The sequence below is a fragment of the Mesoplodon mirus genome, assembly GCF_964341445.2.
Source record: "Mesoplodon mirus genome assembly, chromosome: 10".
NCBI classification, from domain to species: Eukaryota; Metazoa; Chordata; class Mammalia; order Artiodactyla; family Ziphiidae; genus Mesoplodon; species Mesoplodon mirus.
Window position 1 is genome coordinate 90,436,506 of NC_138986.1, and position 21,341 is coordinate 90,457,846.

The 21,341-nt window shown below is 43.6% G+C and overlaps 1 protein-coding gene across 5 annotated transcripts in view; it reads left to right on the plus strand.

The window, feature by feature from the left end:
* Nucleotides 1-21,341, plus strand: part of KCNQ5 (potassium voltage-gated channel subfamily Q member 5) — a gene marked incomplete at its 5' end in the record, with an annotated part of 580,126 nt that overhangs the window by 544,581 nt on the left and 14,204 nt on the right. For 4 of the 5 annotated variants that reach the window (XM_082633969.1, XM_082633971.1, XM_082633970.1 and 1 more), the window contains one exon: nucleotides 13,246-13,354. The exons of the other annotated variant lie outside the window; for it this stretch is intronic. In XM_082633969.1, the coding sequence (XP_082490095.1) occupies nucleotides 13,246-13,354 (109 nt within the window). The remainder of the gene's footprint in view (nucleotides 1-13,245; nucleotides 13,355-21,341) is intronic. 5 annotated transcript variants of the gene reach the window in all.

Below are 21,341 nucleotides of genomic sequence, written 5' to 3' on the forward strand. Positions count from 1 at the left end.
TTGGTCTTACAGAGAAAGTGCTCAAGTGTAGTAGTGTCTTACATAATAGATGCCTCATTAGTGTGAATTAGTATTTCTGAATGTTGCTAATTAGCAAGCCTGAGAACAAACACAATAAAAATCTGGTTTTCCAAATTGCAAGGGTGCTGTTTAGTGTGTTTGGTAAACACGGTTAGATTACCGTTTTGACTGAATTCCAACAACCAAGTTTCTCGTGGTCGGCAGGCACTGTGCGTGGTATATTTTACCTGCCTGGGAGTAATCAGCCGTGTGCTACGTTTGCACTGAAATTTGAGATAAATCATATTTTAGGAAGTTATCAAGGATGTAGTTTGGTGAAGAATAGGGACACAGTGTTCTATTTCTGAGGTGACTTAGAAACTTCAAAGAGAAAGTGATGAGAGTAACCCTCATTTTCCCAGGCTGTAACCTATCTCAGCTGGTGTGGAGCCCACCCACTGCCCGCCCTTATGAGACGTGGGCTGCAGACTGCGTGCATTTCAGTGTGCCACCCGGCGGGGAAGGGCGTGAAAGGGACAAAAAAAGAGTTTTTGTCTTTCGTGCCAAAGAGCAGTGGGTGATTTTTTTAAACATCTGAGAGAGAACTGATGATGGAGAAGTTAGAAAAGAAGAAATAATGAAGAGAAGTAAAAATGGGGGTTGCACCAGGCAGAAGCGACTGTCTATAGTCCTTCTCAATCTACGGTAGAGTGTCGTGAACTCAACTCACAAGGTGGGAGGTGTGGGGTAGATGGGATGAGGCAGGACAGAATAGGACACAGACTGCACCACAGGTGGTGGGGGTCAGGGCTATTTAATGAGCCTTTTAGACGTTTCTCAAAGAATTCGTATTTTACCAAAGTAATACAGTTGCCTAGTTTTAAAAGTCAAATAATAAAGATGAGCACCAAATGAATCATAGATGTAAAAACATAAAGCTATAAAACTTTAAGGAAAAACGTAAGAGAAAATCTTCAGGATCTGGAGCTAAGCAAAAAGTTCTTAGATTCAGCACCAAGTGCACAATCCGTGAAAGGGAAATTGACAAAGTGGACTTCATGAAAATTTAAAACGTCTGCTCTGCAAAGTACTTTGTTAAGAGGATGAAAAGACAAGTTGCAGGCTGAGGGAAAAGATCTGCAAACCACATGTCCAACATAGATAAGACTCAAGACTCAAAAAGAGTTTTAAAAAAAAAATTTGAATTAGAAAATGGTCAAAAGATAAAAACAGACATTTCACTGAAGAGGGTACACAGATGTCAAATAAGCACATGAAAAGATGTTTAAATTCATTTGCTATTAGGAAAATGCCAATTAATACTACAGGAGAGAGCTTCCCTGGTGGCGCAGTGGTTGAGAGTCCGCCTGCCGATGCAGGGGACACGGGTTCGTGCCCCAGTCCGGGAAGATCCCACATGCTGCGGAGCAGCTGGGCCCGTGAGCCATGGCCGCTGAGCCTGCGCGTCCGGAGCCTGTGCTCCGCAGCGGGAAAGGCCACAACAGTGAGAGACCCGCGTACCGCAAAACAAGAACAACAACAAAATACTACAGGAGGTATCACTATACACCTATCAGTATAACCAAACTAAAAAGTAATGACAGCACAAAATGCTGGGGAGAACGCAGAGAAACGATTTCTTCTCCGTTGCTGGTGGGAACGTAGAATAATACAGTCAGTCAGGAAAACAGTTTTGTAGTTTCTTATAAAACTAAGCATGACTAAGAAATCGTATTCTTAGGCGTTTATCCCAGAGAAATGAAAACTTTCATTCATAGAAAACCTGTACACAAGTGTTCATAGCATCTTTTATTCATAATAACTAGAAACTGGAAACAACCCAGATGTCATTCAGTTGGTGAATTGGTTAGACAGACTCTGGTACACATGTACCAGGGGTACTCTTCAGCAGCAAAGGTGGACAAGCTGTTGATATGCACAACTTGGCTGAATCTTGAGGGAATTATGCTGAGTGGAAAAGAAGCCAATTTGAAAAGGTTGCATACTATATGATTGCATTTATATAACATTCTCCAAATGACAAAATTATAGAAATGGAAATGAGATTAGTGGTTGCCAGGAGTCATGGCGGGTAGGGATGGGGGGAAGGAGCGTGGCTGTAAAAGGACAACATGGGAACTCCTGGTGGTGATGGAAACATTCCGCATCTGGACTGTATCAGTGTTAACACCCTGGCCGTGACGCTGTGCTGTAGCTTTGCAAGGTATTATCACTGGGGGAAACTGAATAAAGAGTACACAGGACCTCGGTATTATTTCTTGCAACTGCATATGATTCCACAATTACAAATTTGAATTTGTAGTTACAACTAACAAAACTGAAAGTTTAATTTAAAATAACAAATAAAAAGTCAAATAATATGAACTCTTTATATCAGAATATGATGTTTCCCCGCCTCAGCTCTCCCACTCTACCCCCCAGGATTTCTTTCCAGAAGCGACCATTTCTATTTTTCTGTTGTTTCTTCTGATACTTAACAAATGTCCATATTTTTTCAATAGTATGTGCATACAGCTAACTTCTGATTAATCAATTTTGAACATTTTCTATTAACTTAAAATTCTAGTAAATGAAGATTTAGCTCTTTTTTCACTATTTACCTTCTGCAGACCCTCCCATCCTTCCAATCTAGGTTTTGTAATTTTTTGATAAGTCAGAATTCAGGGTCTACATTATACCTATACGTATTATATTGTACTACTACGGTTTGTTTTTCCGGTAGTAAATAAATGCCTATTTCTTTCTGTTGTTGCTTTCATAATTCTTCCCACATCTTCCAATAATCTGTCAGTAAAACTGACACAGGGTCAGCTGTGTCAGTTAAATGATCCAGTTCCATGGTGGTGTTTCTTGGAGACGCCACCCTTCTTTCAGCCGGCTGGCTGCTCAACAAGCCTGCTGCACAGACGTCAGCTTCTGGCTTCCTTTTGATGTTCTTCTAGATTGCCTTCCCAGCCTACAGGGGCTCATGATTTTGTCTCTCTTGATTTAACCCCTGTGATGGAAGGCATATTGCTGACCTCCAACCACGTGCCTGCGCATGGGTCACGCCAGTCCTACATGGACGGAAGCATCTCCACCTGACGCACGGCGACCACCCGGGGTTTCCTTCACCCTCATCCTGAGCCATGTCTCCTGCACCGGGTCATCCTCTCTCTTGATTTACATCCCCATTTTGATGGGGTGCATCCTCCAGAACACTCCTGAGGAAGAGTACAAGGAAAGCAAATTTTTTTGGAGATCTTCCATGTCAGAAAATGGCTTTTTTCCATCTTCATGCTGCTTGATAGGTTGGCTTGGTATGCAATTTTAGGCCAGAAATCATGTCACTTTGGAATTTTGGAAGCATTGTACCCTGGTGTGCTTGTTTTCAGGATTGTTAAGTCCAAAGCCATTCTGATGTTTGTATGTAACCAATGGTGTGACGTTGTCTGTCCTACGTTTGGAACTTTGTAGGATCCACTTTTGTCCCCAGTGTTCTGAATTTTCATAATGATTTTCCTGGGCACAGATGTATTTTTATCTACTATAGTGGGGACTCAAGGGGTCATTTCAAACTGGTAATTTGTGACCTTCTGTTCTAGAATGTTTTGTTGTGTTTTTTTTTTTAAATGATCTCCTCCCTTCATTTTCTCTGTTGTCTCATGGAAATTTATTATTTAGAGGCAGGGCTTGGGGACCGGCCATCTGACTTTCTTCTTTTTTCTCCCATTTTCTACCTCTTTGTCTTTTTGTTCTGTTTTGGGGGAGTTCTGGCCAACTTTATCATCCAAACCTATCATTTCTAAGGTTCTTTATTGTTGCTGTGGTTGTTGACTGTGTCCCTCTATTTTAGCTTCCTGGTTTTGCTTCACGGATGTAGTACCTTGCTTTACCTCTGTGAAGATGTTAATAACAGTGTTTTCTTTTGCTTCATTTTGGGTTGATCTTGATCTCTTTGTACTGGATGATTTCCTCAGGCATTTAGTGAACTTTGGGTGTCTCCTAGCAGAGAAGTGTGGGATCCGACAAGGGTGACTGGAACTTCTGAGCACGTGGCCGGGGGCGGTCAGCTTGACCTTCCCCATGGGTGGATCTGGGTCAGCCGTTTCCTGGGAAACCTCTGGGGTCAGGACCTTCAGCTGTTTCTTCTTGGGCCGGTCAGACTCCCAGAGAGGTCTTCTCCAGACTCCTACCTGGAGGTGCAGGTCCTGCTGCCATTGTTGAGATGGTGACCGGGCGCTAGCGGGTTCTCAGCATTCAAGCTGTATATGGTCACTTGGAACCCATGCCTGAGGACCCCTCATCCGAAGCCCCCCAGCCAGAACCCTGCTGGAAAAGGAGCGGAGTCCTGCCCAAGGCTGCAGGCAGGGTGCACACAACCTCCCTCCAGTCAGTCACCCCGCAGGGACCGAGTGCCACCCTGACTCGTCTGAAGTGGGAATTTTGTTGTTTCTCGGCTTTTCCCAGCCTTGGCTTGGGGCTTTCTCTCTGGTGCCAGCTAGCCGGCTACCTCACTTGCCCAGCTGCTTTCCTACTTTCAGGATTATGTTGTTGCTGCCTCCCCTCCTGTTCTATCCTTTTATGTGTTTAAGTCTTTTTAAAACGTATCATCACTATAGTTTTAGTGAGCTTTTCAGAAGGATCAGGATTAGATGTGTATGTTCATTCTACCGTCTTAACCTACCAGGGAGCTTCTATCGTGTGTGTGTGTGTGTATGTGTGCACGCTAGATCGCAATAGCAAGTGTATTTCTTATTGTGTCTAAAAGTCAAGCAGATTTGGAAACTGATGCTAGGCCATGCCAACAGCAAAGTGGTCAAGTCCAGTCAAAGGCCAGTTGTATTTTCTCTTTACTGTGAAAGTCTTCTAAGCAACTGAGGGAGTTTTCATGGTATATAGAGCCATTTTTTCAGAATGTGGTAGTCACAGGATAATCTAGATCTAACTCTTTTTTGGAAAAAAAATTTTAAAAAGGTCAGCTGCACGTCCCCTGATAGTGTATTTGATTGTACCTCTTCATTTCTGTTATGGGTACCACGACTGTATTTTGGGTCCCAAATTTTCCACTCCACATAGAGAATGTCACAACACCAAAAAATAAAATAAACAGCAAGCACAGCTGAGTTATGACATCTCTATCAATCTGTAATCTTCAACTGTGCTAACATTTGCATCCACTTTGGTAAAAATACACAGGAAAATGCAATTACCTGCTCAAAATATTAAAAGTAGCTCTTTAACTAGAATATTGCTTTAAAAACTCAAAAGGATGTTTTATTTTGAAACCAGTAGAGGCCACAGATATGAATACTGGGACTATTTTTCAATAAAAACAAATATTTATTTTTCAGAATTCTTTCCCTAGTACTATAGCATTTTATTTTAATTCTACAGCCTAGAAAAAAAACTCATGAGAAAATGTTCACAGACGGATCAAGAATTTCCTTATTTTATTTTTATCAGAATTATTGAGATTATTTCCTAATTCTTAATGAGAGCTCACTTTTAAGCTGTTTCCTCCAAACCTTCTAAGATTCAGAACTGAGTGAACAATGGTCACATGACTGAAATCTCACCCTTTGTCCCCACTGTGCTAACACTGTAAAGCACTGGAGTAAAGGTCGCATTTGGAAACACACAGGGGAGTGAGTATCCAGAAGTGATTTATGAAGTTACACTGTATCTCACTGTAATATATTTACATTTCCATTAGTCTACATTGTTCCTGAAGAGGAAAGTAAGTCAGAATGGGCTTCTTTATTATATTTATATGGAGGATGTGGGTAGAGAGCCCTACTGCTCGTTGTACTGATGTTAAAATTCTTCTATTATTTACTAATCGTAAACTTATAGACTCAAGAATTTAAAGTGGTCCTACAGGTTGCGTGTCAACCTAAAAGTAAAAGTGCAGTGTACCATATTTATTCAACAAGTATTTCCTGAGTTCTACTATAGAAGTTATTCATGCTTTTACTTTAAACTTATTTCGCCTCTTAAATATTTTCATGGACCACTGGGGGGAAATCCTATTTTTAAATCCTGTAAAAATTAAACACTTTGAGGAAAAATTGGATCTTTTTTCCACAGTAGGATCTCAAAGTATATATCTAGTCATGAAAGATCACCAAAACATACAAACAACAACAACAAAAAAATAGAAAAACAGTAAAAGAGAAAACGATAAGGCCAAATCCAGAGGTTAGCTAGTGCATTAAAGTTTGTGATCAATCAGAGAGATGGAGTGGACGGGTATCACTCACCCTGACTGGTTCCCTGAGTAAATACTAGTTTGCTTACCCTGTTCCAGGGACTCTGTTCCAGGCGCTTGAGATACATCAGAGAACATGATGACACTCTTGGCCTTGGGTAAGGGAGTCCTGGTGGTTCTCTTGGAGAACAGACACTGAGCAGAAGCCTCAGCAGCTACGGAGCCCCCAGGCCATCTGGAAGGGAGCATCCCCAGAGGGAGTCCTAGGGAGAGAGGTGCATGGTGCGCAGAGCAGCCAGGGGGCCTGGAGGAAACAGAGAGAGGGGAGCCCTGATGGGAAGGTGGGAGAAGGGGTGGCACATGGGACCCTGCAGGCTTTCTGAAGACTTGAGCTTTTACTCTGCAAAACACGGGGAGATTTGTGTGCAGGGAGGCGCCATCTCAGTGTTAAAAGGACTGCTGTACCCTAACAACGCTGTATCTTGGGCAGGTCATCTAAGCTCACTGATATCAACCTACAAAAAACAGGAAACCAATTCAAGAGGCAAAAGCATTTATTTGGGATCAAAGAATTGCAATTTGGGTACATGTACCGGGGTAGAAACACAAATAGTGTCCCTATTACAGGAGAGGGAATCAGGGTTTTTAATGAAACAAGTAAGAGGAAGATGAGACAGGTTGCTCTGAATAAGAGTCCATTGGTGCTGATGAGTAAAGCTGTTGGATTTGTACTTCACTGATTAGTCCGGCCAAGTGGTCACCAGGTAAAGGTTCATTTTCATCAGTCCCTGCAGCACCGTTTTCTCATTCTCGCTGACTTCTTGGGATACTGGCAGTTTGGCCCAGTTCACAGGGTCAGAAAACAGGCTGCAAGGCAGTTCCTCCGGGATGGCTGCTCTGGCCCCATTTTAAAAGCCCCACGTACGTCATTTTTCACTCCTAGCTGCAGCTCCTTCATTTGTGTAAAATGAGCACAATATTTCCAGTCTGGCAGTGTAATATTTTAAATTACAGCTCATCTTTTAAGCCATCTCACACACAAGGACTGAATGAATGAAGGTCCTAAATCCAATCCTAAAATCCTGCATCCAGACTTTATTGAGGTCAAGGGGAAATGCTTCACTCACGAAGCAGACGTGCACCGTCAGGGCTCTGGGGGTGGTAGGTCCATGCATGAGGAGATACAGGGAATATGGATGCGTGTGTGGAGGATGTGGTCCCTGCCCTCGCAGCTCACTGTCTGCCAAGGGAAGGGGTTGTAAACAACAAATATAAGAGATATGTATGCAGAACAGGAGGACAGGGCTGAGTCAGTTTTGGGGGTCAGGCTGCATTTCCCAGAGGCCACAGACCCAAAAGCCTTGTGTCTGGAAAGCTGGATCTGAGGCTCTGAACTCTGTCCTACTGCCCTCATGCTCTTGGCTTTGGATAACTCAACATCAACAGGAATTGCTAAACCACAAAATAAAATTCTAGTTTTCAACACGGCGCAAGAGTTATACGCATGCTGAAATGTAAGTGATTTGTTGTAAATATTCCGATGTTCTTCTCATTTTGGGGTGCTTTTGTGATGCTCTATGCATATAATCATCTGTCTACTGCAAATTCAGCACCCGCAGATCGCCAGCCAAAAAGAAAAAAACGGAAAGGGGTTGTATAGAGGGTAGCCCTTGGGAGAGTAGCCAAAGGTAATAATGCTTAGACAGCACCTTGAGGAACTGTTCGTCGTCCGGTGTAGCTGGAGCATGAGATGAAGCAGCCGTATAATAAGATGAGGCTGAATAAGGTCTTTTGAGCTATCAAAGCAAAGCCCGCCCCCCCCACCATGGCAACCAGAGATGTACAACTTCTAATCGGTGTTGAGAAATTGACTTGGACGTTAAACATCAGTTGATGCACAGAAAGATACTGGAAGGGAAGAGGCCAAAATTTAATAGGATTTGCCCGAGTGTTAGAACTACAAAACTCATTCTCCATGATTGAATTTAGAATTCAAATAAGTTTCTAGGAGAAGCATGCATTACTGTCATAATGAGAGAAAAACAAAGTTAAAATAAAAACTATTTGAAAAGGCAAAAGTCTAGAACAAAAAATATATTATCTGGAGTATTTTTCTGGGTTTCTTATTAATGTCTTGAGGACACAGCAGCACCCAGCACAGAACAGAAGGAAAGTCCCCAAACAAGGACGTAGCAAAATAATATCATGCTGCTGCATCAGGACCCAGGCAGTTATTCTAAACTCAGCTGGATTAAAGGAGACGCCTTTGAACTAACACGTGGCTGAAGTGGAGACTGTACATTTAAGATGATATCTAAGGTATCGGAAATGGTAGTGGGGAAAAGGTAATTGAAAGACAAGCAGCAGCAGAATTGGAAAATCAATTATACTTCATAACAGGTTGTAATAAATTAGTTATCACCACCATTGATAGTGGCCTTTTTAATGTGTGTTCCTTATAGCACAGTGGAATAGAATCATTATGTGGTCCATTTAAATGCCTAAAATGTATTGCAAACTTGTAGCTTTCACATTTTTACTATAAGAAACATATTACAGTAGTTGTTTATTTTAAGTTCTGCAACTTGGAAAGATTTTATTTTCTTCTAATTGTTTTCCTATTTTTCAAATACTCTATTTCAAAAAACATATATTTTTTTGTGATGGAAAAAAATCTTTAAATTCCTTAAGGAACATCTTACAGAAAAACCTGAATGAACTTTTTGGCCAACCCAATAAAAGTAATGTAAATCATCTATAGTCTCATGCCCTGATACAGCTAATTTCATTTTTATATATTCACTTCTAGCTGGTTTTCTACTTCTAGCTGCTTTTCTTTTTATATATCATGGTACATAGTTCTAAACAACGTGAGTATTTGGTTTCATATTTTAATTTTACTGAACACTTAAAAATACTTTCATACTACCATGTACTCTTCATAATTATCATTTTCATAGCTGTGTAGTACATCAGCATGGTCAAATACTATAATTTACAGTTTTCTACTTTGGGACATTGAAATTTATATAACTATCTCTCTACAATAGGCAATGATGCAATAAAAATTATTACATTAAGCTATCTTTATTTTCTTTTTGAAATTATTTTCCAAAGATAACTTTCCTGGTATAAAATTATAAGATTGTTGATTTTAAATTTTTTTAAACTTTTTCTTGCCATAAAACTTTGTTCTGATTTACATTGTCACTAGCAATGTCAAAGTGTATCAGAGTCACCTCAATTTTGTTAGTATTAGTTATTATTCTTTTGCTACTAAATAAGTATAAGTCCATACTTTCAAATAATTTTATTTTTTTTTTTTATTTCTAGTTAGGTTGAAAAGTTTTCTATCATTTTTTGCTACTGGTGGTCTTTCCTGACTGACTTCTTTGTATAATACATTAATATTTTGGATTGTGATCCATTCAAATAAGCTTCTTATACATTATAAATATTAAGCTTTTTTATACCTTTCAGTTTTTTCCTAATCAGGACTTTCATTTGCATTATAATTTGGTCATTTCAGGTGGTAACATTTTCTGTCTTCATGACCAAGGCTGTCTCCTTTATAATTCCTCTTAGTGACCAAACATCAAGCCATTACTGTTTCCTCCACAGACAAACAAATGTTTTCTGCTAGGTTTTGACAGTTTGATTTTATTTTTGTCTCTGAACATGTGAGTCTCTTGTGTGTAAGAACAGTAGTGACTCCGTTGAAAGAGAACAGGGTCACGGCCTGCAGAGCGGGTCTCAGGTGGCTGAGGGGTGGAAAACAGTGGCTGGAATTCAGAAAGCCAAGGTCTCCAGGCTGAACAATAAGATGATGAAACCTGTTCCAAGGTCACCAGCTCGTAAGGGATTTCTTTTTCTGTTTTTTATGATGTGATTATTTCCTGTTGTCTTGGGAAGCACCTATATTGTCTCAAACTGTGCAAAATACACTAGTGATGCGAGGGGAAACATGGGGATGAGCCCAAGTCCGATGGCAGACTAGTCACACACACACATGCCTCGGCTCCAGCTGGGGGAAACCAGGGGCACCATTTTCCACTTCCAGTCAGTGGTCCTTCTTGGCTGCACATGGACACCTCTGGGGAGCTTTTATAAACACTCTGAGGCCTGTGTTCCAGTCCATCCTGAGTACTGAGGTGTCATTCTAACATGCAGCCAAGGTTGAAAACCATTGTAATCATTTCGTCAAGAAATCTAATCTGTAAGAGCAGGTGACAAAGAGAAAGAACCAGAAACTACCTGTCCTTTTTCTCAAACACCTGCATCTTGATGGCAAAATTTATAGTGGGAACAGGAAGACAGTCTTTGGACGTAGCAGAAGTTTCCAGAATCTTCTCTTTACCTCCTCTCTATCGTGTAAGGTCCAAGTGGTTCTTTCCAAAAACTATGGAATAGAGTTTTCCAAAACCTGGGGGAACAAAGTATTTGAAAGCAAATCTTGAACACAGCTAATTACTAGGAGACAGAGTGGCTTGGGGGAGACAGAGGGCTGTATTTTCAGCTTCCTTTCTTCCCAGCACAGACGGGGCGTGCACAGGGCAGGCCCACCAGCCACAGAGGCTCACCCCCGCGGAGCACAATGCCAGCTTGGGGAGCACTGCGCGCTGCTGGCACGCGGCCCTTCAGGACTGGGTTTTTGCAGATTGGTGCTCACGTGAGCTCCTGTTCCCATGACCCACATTCTCCAAATGCCAGGGCAGAGGGCCAGCAGTGTGGTCGGAAAACAGAGAGCAGAGAGCACAGAGCCAGCCGTGGCTGGAAGCTCAGCCCCGCCCAGGTGCCTCAGAGGTCACGCGGGTTTTAAGCCTCTAGGAATCATGAGAAGAACATTTAATTGTCATTAACCTCACTGGAAAGAATATGGACACCTCAAGATACTTACAAAACAGAAAGATGGCATTTACCCCATTTTTCTGGTTTTGGAATAAGGGGGAAAATTCTCTAACTCAGCCCTTGCTTCAACACATGGCAACGAAGATGTATTTCCTATTAGTTTGCCCTGACCAAACTTACAAAAAGAAAAAACTTTTTTTAAAAACTGAGAGCTTGATTTATGCCTTGAATAATCAAGTTATAAGTAGTATAATGAAAGTCCCTAATAAAATGGCTTTGGATACAATGTCTCCCATCCACTGCCCAGCCTAATGCTAACCGCGACAGAGAGCCAGAAGGTCTTACTGGGGTGCAGGCGGGGGGCAGGGAGAAAACGTCTTGTCGCCGTTTGGGACGTCCCCGCTCCACTTTACAGTCCGTGCGAACACTGTAGTTTCACTATCTTAACTTTTGTGCCTATTGGGACAGCACCTACCTGCGGAAAAAGTTTTCCACTAACCTCACAACGATAAAAGGACCCTGACTTTTATGCTGTTTAATTATTATACTTACCTTCTCGAAGCCTCAATATCAGCATCTAAAAACCAGGCATAGCATCACCAACCTGTACAGTTGCTGTAAATAAGAAAACTAATACGTGCGGAAGCTTTGTCTAAGCGCCGGGCATACATTTCAGCGAGTGGTTGCTGTTTAGGATTGTTATTATGAGTTGGTGGTTCTGGAGAACCCACTTAGGAGGCTTGGGGGCCAGAAGGCCAGAGGGACCATGACAGAGAGCTGTGAAGACCCATCTGTATCTCTTCACCACACCACCCCTGGCCCCAGCACACCATCAACTGAGTAAACACAGTGAATCATTGAATTGAGCAATGCACGAACTGCATCCCGGATGTGAGCACTGCTCCGTGAATGGGCCTCCTACAGCGTTTCAGGACCTGTAACCCAACCAGGCCAGCCCATGGCAAAGTCTCCTTCTTTTATGACGTAGGAGATGATCACCGATCAGGGCAGGAGACAGAAAGCAGTTTTAGTCCCTTCGTTACGTCAACATTTAAAGGGGCTCAAATAGGGGAGCTCCCAGGTGGCCTAGTGGTTAGGATTCCGGCAGGGAACTGAGACCCCACAAGCTGTGCGGCCAAAATAAAAAATAAAAATAATAAATAAAGAGGTTCAAGTAGTATTTGGAGGCTATATAACTCTTTTCTCCTGAGTACACTTTTGTTACTTTATTACCAGGATCATACATGTTCATTGCAGAGATTTTAGAAAATATAGCCAGGCAGAAAAAAATAAAATCATTCTTAATCCCAGATATAGATTGTTTCTTTAATAATATATTGTGACAGTTTTCCAGTCATTAGTCATCATTTTTCACAGATTCTCAATATTCCATTAAATAAACCTACCAATACTTATTTAAACCTTTTCCTCGTTACAGGAATTTTAACCTGCTTTCAATATTCTGTTACTGAAAACCAAGCTGCAATGATATGCTTATGCCTTATTAATTTTATAAATTCTTAGTAATTTGGTGTTTATTGTAACCCTGCCTTTTTGTCAAACTTTGTGGTTAAGCCGAAAGATATTTTGCTCGGTTTACGGGAAACTGATTTTCTTATCCAGTCTGAGAATCTGCCCTCGGCCTTGGCAGTGCTATCATCAGCAAGCTCTGTCCTGGGCTGCCCACGTCCAGTAACCGACAGGGAGTCCGTGTGCTTGGATCCGAACGCTTAGCACACTCATTCAGGGCGTGGGACAACTGGGGTCAGTGCCATGGGCTTCAGCTCTATATATACAGGCCAGTTCACTAAATGTCCAAAAACTGCTTTCCTAACTCCAAACAGCTGTTATTTAAACTCTGGCTGTTAGTTTCAAAAGAACTGGGCAAAAGAGCGTGAGTGGATCGACACAAATCCATCACCTCTACCGGGAAGAAAGTGTGTCAGCAGCCCCATTTCCCCATGGAAAACAGCTCAGAAAGGCAGTCACGTCAAACCATGTGAAATCGGTTAGGTCGTAGGAAAAGGAGAAAGAGTAATACTGGGAAAAACAATTGGCCGACCTTATACGTGTTGATTTATAAGCCGAGTCTGTGAGTTCCCCGCCATCCCTACGTGAGACCAATTCGGTAACAAGTTTTAAATTGTTGCTGTGCTGCTACCTAAACTGGCCCTTTTCTCTTGCAGCTGACACGGCGCTTGGCACTGATGACGTGTATGATGACAAAGGATGCCAGTGTGACGTGTCCGTGGAGGACCTCACCCCACCACTGAAAACTGTCATTCGGGCGATCAGGTTGGTGAAAACCTCTGACAAAATGATTCTGAAACCTCCCCCTGATTATCTGAATCACTATGTCGCTGAATTCTCTTTCCTGCAGGTAAATCTCCCGCAATAATTCCTTTCTCTTTTCCTATTCATCCACATGCCTATTACATTTTGAAATATATTTTTTAATACAAAACTTGACTGTGTTCAACACGGGATGCGTTATAAAAGGTGGGTGGGGTTTGAAAAGCCAGGCCATACCGGACAGATTACGTGAGAATTGGCTTGTTGTGTGAATTTGTCGCTTTAAGGACATCTGCGTATAGATACAACTGTACTTTTTAAATTATTTGTACGTCTCGGTGCTTCAATCCATGTTCTGTATGTCATGTCGAAGAAGAGTCCATCTTTGCTATTTCAAAGCAGGTTGACTTCTGAACATGGGAAGCCTGTGTGTTCCGCAGGGGGTTGCTCTGTCCTGCTGAAATATAATTGTAAAGTCTGACTGTAACACACTTCCTCTGCTGATGGCAGAAAACTGAGAGGGTCCCAAGCAACTTGTATTTGTATTTCCAGGATCCACTCCCCCAGACAATCCAGGATCCGGACTAAATGAACTGCGGCTGTTCAGCCTGCCCAGTGTCATCCCTTTGGGAGAACGTGTATCTGTCAGGGGATGCAGAGTGACTGCAAAGAAATATGCCTCTGCTCTTTGTGGCTTTTCCTGCCTCTTACTCTGCTCTTTGTGGCTTTTCCTGCCTCTTACCAGAAAGCCTGAGGAAAGCTGAAAACATCCAACCCAGTTTAGCTACCCAGATACTCAGTCTAAGCTCAGACATCAGTATGATGGATTATGTGCTTCTGGTCTGAGCATCCTGTTAGACATTGCTGTACTCTGTGGTCGGGGGTCACTGGGAGAGTAGAGGTGAGTTATAAAGATTTTAGTAAATGTTTATGGGGGCAAAGAAAATCATGATATGATGAAAATGTGTGCCCAGAGGTACTTAAACATTATCTGTAGCAGCCCGCTAAACAGAAGTGAAGTCAAGCCTAGTTACTTCCCTCTAGAACCTGCAAGCAACAACCCTGTGGATGGGGGACCGTCCCATCCCACCTATGTGTCCTGGGCCTCTTGTCTCATCATGACTGTTACTGACACTCCACGTCTTTCTCAAAGTCTCCCAGTTTGGACAATGATATGATCGCCCTGCCCCAGGGGATCCCAGAAGCCTTGGGTAATATTTAATCCCAGAAAACCCAAGGATACGTAGTGAAATAAGGTCTACAGCCTTCAGTTAAAGGGATGGAAAGGATCTGTGCTGCGCTGTCCAACACTGTAGCCACTGGTCACACCAGGCGATTCAAATTTGAATTAATTAAAATGGAATAAAATGTAAAGTTCAGTTCATCAATGGTACGGCCACATTTAAAGTGCTCAGCGGCCACGCATAGCCAGTGACTTCTGTGTTGGGCAGAGAAGACATAGTACGTTTCCATCATGGCAGGAAGCTCTATGGGGCATTGCTGGCCCCAAAGTGACCTCGACATTCTTTCCATCCGTTCCTTACAGCCAGCAGAGACCCCTGGTCTAATTTGCAGCAAGTACAGTAAAATCTTATCTAAGGGACCAGATTAAGTTTCCTAAAAGTCATACTTAACCCAATTTGTGTCATTTCCCGAGACCTTCTGAAGCTTTCTGCTTTTGCCTCACAACAAAGAATCCTGAGCTGCAAAAAAGAAAATGAAATAGGTTTATTCTGCCAGCTCAGCACTTGAGCAGCAGCTTGCTATTTACTTTGTTATTACCCCTTCCTCTGGAAACTTGACTGATTTTTGTAAAGTCCCTTGCAGAATTCCCTTGCTCTTCAGAATTCTTTCTTGGTTCTTATTTTTAACAGGAACTTTATTATTTACACGTCTCTCCTTTTTGTGGATTTTGGAAGCTTTCTGCTTGCTACTTCATAACTCTTGATGGGCTGTTTTTCTTCCCTGTATCCCGATTCTTCTTGGTGCGTTTTTTTTTTTTTAATCACTTCTAAGTTTCATTTAAAATTGTTGGATTCTATAAAAACATAATAGCTATACTCAGTAGTTAATAACTTAATTGGAAATCTTTGACTCATGATAGAACTTAATTTCTAAAAATTAAAGGACGAATCACCGCAGTTAGCACTTCTGAAAAGGATTTGCAGGTATAAGTCCCTAAATCATATGCAAAAGTGTCCTTTTCATGAGTTTAATTACATAACAAGCTGAACATCAATTGACTAGAGTGCTTTTGCCAGAACATGCCCACCACTCACAGCGCACCTTAAACAGGATTTTCTGCGGATGTCACTGATGGCAAGTTCGAACCATCTATTCCTCAACTCTAAAATGGCGACTTTGTTTTTGGCATTTTCCTCATTCTCTTTTGGTTGTTTGATTCTTTAATATGACTACCTGAACATGCCTTTTGTCTTCCAGTAGTCCTAACAATAATAACAGTTTTCTCCTAAGAGACAAATTAAACTTCAAATGTGTAACAGAAAATATGTATGCGATGACAGCATGGGAAATAATATGACTACATTCACAAGAGCAAAGGAGGGATTCTTATTTTCAGTTATTAATACTTATTCAGCATCTGACATTTTCTAGTTATTTCTGAGAATAAATATTCTCAGGCAATGAGATGATTAAGGTCATTCTCTGAATTCATCTGGATTCTATTCCCCAAATTCACCGAGACTTGTTGTTTTAATGAATGACATCACTTTTTATAGTAGTGAACAACAGCTATTCTTAGATATTTCCAAACTATGCCTTAAAAGACAGAAGAATACTTAGTTTTGTATAGTTCCTCCAGGATTACCACAGATTTTTTTCAAAATATTATTTAGTTGAGTGCATGAAGTTGTTGAAAATGTGTTTTCAAACTCATCTCTGGGGGTGAAAATTGAACTTATTTTTAACAAGAGTCCTATCTATCTTGTTAATGATTTAATTCAAACAATGTTAAATTTATTTTCATCTACTCATACAAATTAATTTCTAAATAGAAGGATGAAATTAGCAGGGAAGTAAACAGATTGACAAGCAAACTGATAAACTCTTGAAAATTCTACACACCCAACTCCCACTATACTGTTGACCCTTGACCAGTGCAGGAGTTAGGGGCCCCGACCCTCCATGCAGTAGAAAATCTGCATGTAACCTATGACTCCCTCGAACATAACTACCAATAGCCTACTGTTGACCAGAGGCTTCCCAATAACATAAACAGTCAATTAACACATATTTTGTATGTTATATGTAGTATCTACTGTATTCTTACCAAAAATTAAGCTAGAGAAAAGAAAATGTTATTAAGAAAATCACAAGGAAGAGAAAATATATTTACAGTATTGTACTGTGTTTACTGATACAGAAGTATGCTCACAAGATGAATCATCTATCAGTACCTACATCAAAATTGTCTTACACAATACAAAACACTATAGATGTTATATGTCTTACTAACACTAGACATCAAAAATGAAAAGATAACGTGAAAAAGAAGTACATATTTATTTACAGGTATAACGATTCATGCACTGATAATGAAAAAGCAGCAGTATGATTGCTTCATGGTAGCTTAGCTTGTACACTAATGAATGAATTATTATTAAAAATTTTATTGCACACAGTATCACAGTTACATCCATAATACAGTATTGAAACAGTGTTAGATTTTAAAAAAAAAACACTTTCCTGTGATGATAGGCTGATATGCAGTTTCTCCCATTATGAGGGAGAGAGAGGCATGCTGTATAGTAATAAAATTCTTTGAAAGTAAAGTCATAAAACAGTAAGAAAACTAACACCTTATTAATTTTATATTAAATATCACTCATGCTTAGGTAAAGGTCAACTAGTATCTACATATATTTTATGTATGACATACCTAACTATTTCTTAATTTTTTCAGCATATCTAGCTACACAGTTCGTTTCTCTTTTCAAATTGTCACAAATCTCCAACAATTTTTCCAATATATTTATTGAAAAAAATGCACATATAAACGGACCCAAGCAGTTCATACCCGTGTTGTTCCAGGGTCCCCTGTATTACGGTGTATTCACTTGCTCGGGCTGCCATAACAAAATACCACCAACTGGTTTAACCTCAACCACCAAAGGTTTATTTTCTCACAGTTCTGGAGGCTCAAAGTCGAAGATCAAGGTGTTCACAGGGCTGGTTCCTTCTGAGGCCTCTCTCCTCGGCCTGCAGACAGCCACCTTCTCACTGTGTCCTCACGTCGTCTTTCCTCTGTATGTGTCTATGTCCAAATTTCCCTTCTTATAAAGACAGCAGTCAGAGTGGGGTAGGGTCTGTGCTAACATCTCATATTAACTTATTCTCCTCTTTGAAGACCCCATCTCCAAAGCCAGTAACATTCTGAGGTCCTGGGGCTTCAACATATGAATTTGGGGGGGACACAATTCAGCCCATAACACATGGCAAGACACCAATTTTTCTATCACTGTTCAAAAAATATTTTCCCAGGCACAATATCAAAATTTTCAGATTAAAAATAAGCCCATCAGTTACCTGGATAATCCTTCGCAATATCAGACATCCGGGAATTTCTGAAGAGGTTGACTGGCTTGCCTTTCAAGCTTGCACTTGGCACTGTGGAAACACTACATAAGTGTGAGTCTTGGGCAAATTTTCACGCAAAAATTAAGATATGCTCATGTATTTGAAATAATAAATTTTAAAGGTCATAGTCAATACAACTCTACATTTATAAAAGGGTCTTGGAATAATCATTTTTTAAAATACAAAAGAGATGTTTGTATTTGTTTTCCCACCGCACGGCAAGGGCTGGATAAATTCTCAGCTGTGCACAGCAGGACAGCACGCGAGGGCTGTGTGCCTGGGCAGCTGGGGAAACAGCTTGGTCAGTGGGAACCTTGTGGGTGAAGCTCGCCTGCTTCTCACAGGTATTTTTTCCTAGAATCACTACATCTAGGGTCAGGGCCGCTCCTAACGAGATCCTCAGCAACAGTGGCTCTCAACATAACTGTGTTTTCTGTCAGTCGGCAAGAAATGAATCAGAATACGGTGCAACCCGTTCTCCTTGTGAGGAGAACCGAAACCAGGCGGTGGAGATTACTCAGTATGTGTAGGAGAGCTGGCCCAGAAGCTGCGGGGTGTATCCTGTTCCTTACATCTCCTGGTAGCCCTGCGCTGTCATCTCCGCACCCCTGGGCAGACCCAGCCTTCCAGGGAATCAGATGAATAAATGAGGTCTGGGGTGAAAACTCAGAGAATCTCATTTTCTAATGTTCTTTTTTTTTTTATTGAAGAATAGTTGATTTACAATGTTGTGTTAATTTCTGTTGTACAGCACAGTGACTCAGTTATACACATATATGTATTCTTTTTCATATTCTTTTCCACTGTGGTTTATCACAGGATACTGCATATAGTTCCCTGTGCTCTACAGTAGGACCTAGGGCCTGTTGTTTATCCATTCTATAGGTAACAGTTTGCACCTGCTAACCCCAGACTCCCAGTCTTTCCTTGAAGCTGCAGCCTGACTTTATGAGGCCTCACTGGCTAGTTTTTCCTGCCCACCCCCCGCCCCCCAGGGCTGCTCAGGAAGGTGGTCCAAGAAACCCAACGTGCCGCTGTGCGACCTGGGGCAACTCACATCGCCTCTCTGTGGTGTTTCCTCATCGTGACGTGGGGACGGGGATGGTGCTGACCTTTGCTGCGGTGAGGATTTCACGGGTTACCGTGCGCAGAGCGCCGAGTGCCGGGCAGCGTGGGAACCCAGGGCTCTGGGCACCGCCCCCCCCACCCATCCTCCGCTCAGGCCAGACCCCTCCCCTCTGAGCTCCCCCTGCCGGCGCGGCCCACGTGAAAGGAGCGCTCCTTTTTCGCACCCGGGGGCGCCTGCCTGCCTGCACCCACCCCCTCCCCCAGGAAGCGCCCGCTGTTTCCCCTGGCAGTTTCCTCCTCACCAGGCCCTGCGCTGAGGACTCGCCCAGAGCACCGCCGCCATTAGGGGCTGGAGGCAGCACAAGGCAGCGTCCCCATAGCCCCTGTGGGTGACTCGCTGCCGCGCAGGGCCATCCCACGAAGTCCAGTGGGCCTGAGAGGTGGGCGTGACTCTCCTCTGCCGCCCCCATCCACACGGGCCTCAGGACGCCCTTTAAAGACCCTCCCAGGGGGTCGGATCCTGCACTGAAACAAGATGTATCACTTCTCCCGTGCGCTGGGCACAGGGGCAAACAGTAAGGAGGAGGCGGCCCCTGCTTGGAGCCGGGAGGGGCCGTCGTGCGGGCCCCGCGTGTGTGTCTAGGCGGCTGCAGTGACCAAGAGCCAGGGGGCCGGGAGGGGACGGGGGAGGAGAGGCCAGGCCGAGGGGCGCCGGCGCCAGGCCGGAGAGGCGGAGGGCGCACGTGCGAAGTTCCCCCGCCCCAGGCCGGCGCTGCTCCCGCACTCAGGACGGTGACTCTGACTGCAGCGCGGAGCGGGCTGGGAAGAGGGGACACTCGTTGTCACAAGCCCTGGATCTGCGGGCGCCGGGGCCACGCAGTCACGGTGAAGGGAAGCTGGGGGGACGCCGGCGCTCTTCCGACGGAAACAGTAGCAGGGTTTGGACTTTAGTGGGTGGCGAGGATGGAGCGGAGGAGTCGAGGGTGAGACGGGCGCCCGGGCTGGGGCGGGGGGGCGGGTGGAGACGGCGCGCTGCTGCGAGTGCCACTGGAGGGGCCGCCCAGCAGGCAGGTGGAGCCCTGCATCTGAAGCCCAGGAGAGACGCCTGGAGCAGGACAGCCTTGGTGGTCGTCAGCACAGACGTGGATGGTTTCCAGAAGCGTCCCCTGGAGAGCGTGGAGGCAAGACAGACGGTGGTCCTCACAGAATCTCCTGCTCAGGGACCGTGAGGAGCCGCGGAAGAGAGAAGGTGCTGATCCAGAGGGACCCGGGGCAGCCGGGCAGAAGGGACCAGGAGACGGGGCGGAGGACGGCCCGGCGCAGCGTTGGGAGCGGAAGGCGGGTCCACCGTATGAAAGGCTGCTGGAGGTCAGAAGAGACAGGGGACCTACTCCTTTCCAGGAGGTCCCTGGGAAGCGGCACCAAGGAAGCCACCGGGAGCTTTGGAGAAAAACTCAGTAGAGGCAAAAAAGGTTGAAGCCAAGGGGCTTCCCTGGTGGCGCAGTGGTTGAGAATCTGCCTGCCAGTGCAGGGGACACGGGTTCGAGCTCTGGTCTGGGAAGATCCCACATGCCGCGGAGCAACTGGGCCCGTGAGCCGCAACTACTGAGCCTGCGCGTCCGGAGCCTGTGCTCCGCAACAAGAGACGCCGCGACAGCGAGAGGCCCGCGCACCGCGATGAAGAGTGGCCCCCGCTCGCCGCCACTAGAGAAAGCCCTCGCATAGAAATGAAGACCCAACACAGCCAAACATAAATAAATAAATTTTTTAAAAAAAGGTTGAATCCAGGTTGTAAAGCCATTTTTTCAAACTACCTATGAGAATCTTTCACGCTAATAGGAGCATAGGTGAGGCGTCAAGAATTTCTTTATAACTAGCGAAGACTCATCATCGGCTCTTCTAAAATCGCTCGGGTCTGATCAGCCAAGCGCAGAGCCACCGATGACTTGTCAGCTTCTGAGGGTGGGCCAAGCGGGCCTTGCTGTCGCCCGGCGCGAGTGCCGAGGTTTTCGGGTTTTCTCGCCCTGTGCTCCACCTGCTCCAGGAGGCGTGCACGTTCTCCTCTAAAATATGTTTTCAGCTCTGCTTCCTTCTTAAACCTCACTTCAACCTTCAGGCAAGAATTCCCCGCAAACAGAGAAGAGGCGGCACATGTTTGCCACTGTGGGTTTTGTTAAATCCGCAAGCTGTTTAATCATCACCAGTCCCTAACTTTGCTGATGGCGTCTCTGCTGTTTTAGCAGAGATGGTGAGTCTTTGTTTGCAAGTCGCTATGTAGTCACTCTGGACAGCCAAGTCTGTGACACATGACAGTACAGGACGC